Genomic DNA, 1,763 nt, shown 5'->3' on the forward strand with positions numbered 1-1,763 from the left:
CTGCGATCAATTAGAGTTTGATGCTAACGAACCCTTCCCGCGTCTTTGTCCATGGGAGAAAGATCTGGAAAAGGCCCGACATCTGGTTCAGATCGGGGGATAATTGCAGGTTGAGAGTGGGTGGGTTTTTTCCTTCCGGAACTTTCCAAGCTGGATGCGATGTCCTCGCACACATGTGGTCCCAATTAGGGCTGGTCGGATGGAAAGGGCAGCTGCTACTAATTATGGGCTCATTAGGGGTGGGAACATCCCTAGGTCCTCCAACAACCCTGAGTCCTCCAAGGTCCCCGAGACCTCTAAGGTCCCCAGCTCCTCCAACAACCCCGAGTCCTCCAAGATCCCCAAGACCTCCATGGTCCCCAGGTCCTCCAACAATGCCATGTCCTCCAAGAACCCCAAGACCCCTGAGTCCTCCAAGGTCCTTAAGTCCTCCAACAACCCCAAAACCTCCAAGGTCCCCAAGTCCTCCAGCTACCCAGAGTCCTAAAATATCCTGAAGTCCTCCAAGATCCCCAAGACCTCCATGTTGCCCAGGTCCTCCAGCAACCCCAAGTCTTCCAAGATCCCAAAGACCTCCAGAGTCCTCAAGTCCTCCAATAACCCCAAGTCCTCCAAGATCCTTAAGTCCTCCAGCAACCCCAAGTCTTCCATCAACCCAAGATCTCCAACAACCCCATGTCCTCCAAAAACCCCAAGATCTCCAGGATCCCCAAGTCCTCCAAGGTCACCAAGTTTACCAACAACTCCAAGTCTTCCAACAGTCCCGAGACCTCCAAGATCCCCTGGTTCTCCAAGAACTTGAAGTCCTCCAAGATCCCCAGTATCCCCAAGTCCTCTGAGACCTCCAAGACCCCAAGTCCTCCAGCAATCCCAAGAACTCCAAGGTCTCCAAGTCCTCCAACAAACCCAAATCCTGCAAGACCTCAAGTCCTCCAAAAAACTCCAAGTCCTCCAAAAAACCCCAATTCCTCCAACAATCCCAAGTCCTCCAACAAACCAGAGTCCTCCAAGATCCTAAGACCTCCAGAGTCCTCAAGTTCTCCAACAGCCCCAAGTCCTCCATCGTCCTTAAGTCCTCCAGGACACCCAAGTCCTCCAAGAACCCCAAGACCCCCGAGTCCTCCAAGACCCCAAGTCCTCCAAGGTCCTCAAGATCTTCCAAGATCCCAAGACTTCCAAGGTCACCAAGTCCTCCAAGAACCCCAAATTCTCCAAGACCCCAAGTCCTCCAAGGTCCCCAGGAGCTCCAATAACCCCAAGACCTCCAGCAACCTCGAGTCCTCCAACAACCACAAGTCCTCCAAGATTCTTAAGTCCTCCACAAACCTCAAGTCCTCCAGGACCACCATGTTCTCAAACAACCCCAAGTCCTCCAAGATCCCCAAGACCTCCAACTACCCCAAATCCTCCAAGACCCCAAGTCTTCCAACGTCCCCAACACCTACAGCAGCCCCAACACCTCCAGCAACCCCAAGTCCTCCACCAACCTCGAGTCCTGCATGAGCCTCAAGTCCTCTAGGACCTCCATGTCCTCCAACAAACCTGAGTCCTCCAAGATCCTTAAGTCCTCCAAGACCCCCAAATCCTCCAAGGTCCCCAAGACCCCAAGTCCTCCAAAAACCCCAAGTCCTCCAAGGTTCTTAAGTCCTTCACGAACCTCAAGTCCTTCACGAACCTCAAGTCCTTCAGGACCTCCATGTCCTCAAACAACCCCAAGCCTTTCAAGACCCCAAATCCTCCAAGGTCCCCAAGACCTCCAGCAA

General features: G+C 53.2%; 1 protein-coding gene across 1 annotated transcript; it reads left to right on the forward strand.

Moving 5' to 3' along the window:
- The first annotated feature begins 6 nt into the window (after positions 1-6).
- On the forward strand, positions 7-1,587 carry LOC104916305 (sporozoite surface protein 2-like). Its single transcript, XM_010727352.2, has one exon. It carries the CDS (start codon positions 676-678, stop codon positions 1,501-1,503), a length of 828 nt encoding a protein of 275 aa, XP_010725654.1. The 5' UTR covers positions 7-675; the 3' UTR covers positions 1,504-1,587.
- The last annotated feature ends 176 nt before the right edge of the window (positions 1,588-1,763 follow it).

The sequence above is a fragment of the Meleagris gallopavo genome, unplaced genomic scaffold (genome assembly GCF_000146605.3).
Source record: "Meleagris gallopavo isolate NT-WF06-2002-E0010 breed Aviagen turkey brand Nicholas breeding stock unplaced genomic scaffold, Turkey_5.1 ChrUn_random_7180001881414, whole genome shotgun sequence".
In the NCBI taxonomy this organism is placed as follows: domain Eukaryota; kingdom Metazoa; phylum Chordata; class Aves; order Galliformes; family Phasianidae; genus Meleagris; species Meleagris gallopavo.

Coding starts and splice junctions, on each gene's coding strand:
- LOC104916305 (XM_010727352.2), top strand. CDS start 676: ATGTCCTCCAAAAACCCCAAGATCTCCAGGATCCCCAAGTCCTCCAAG.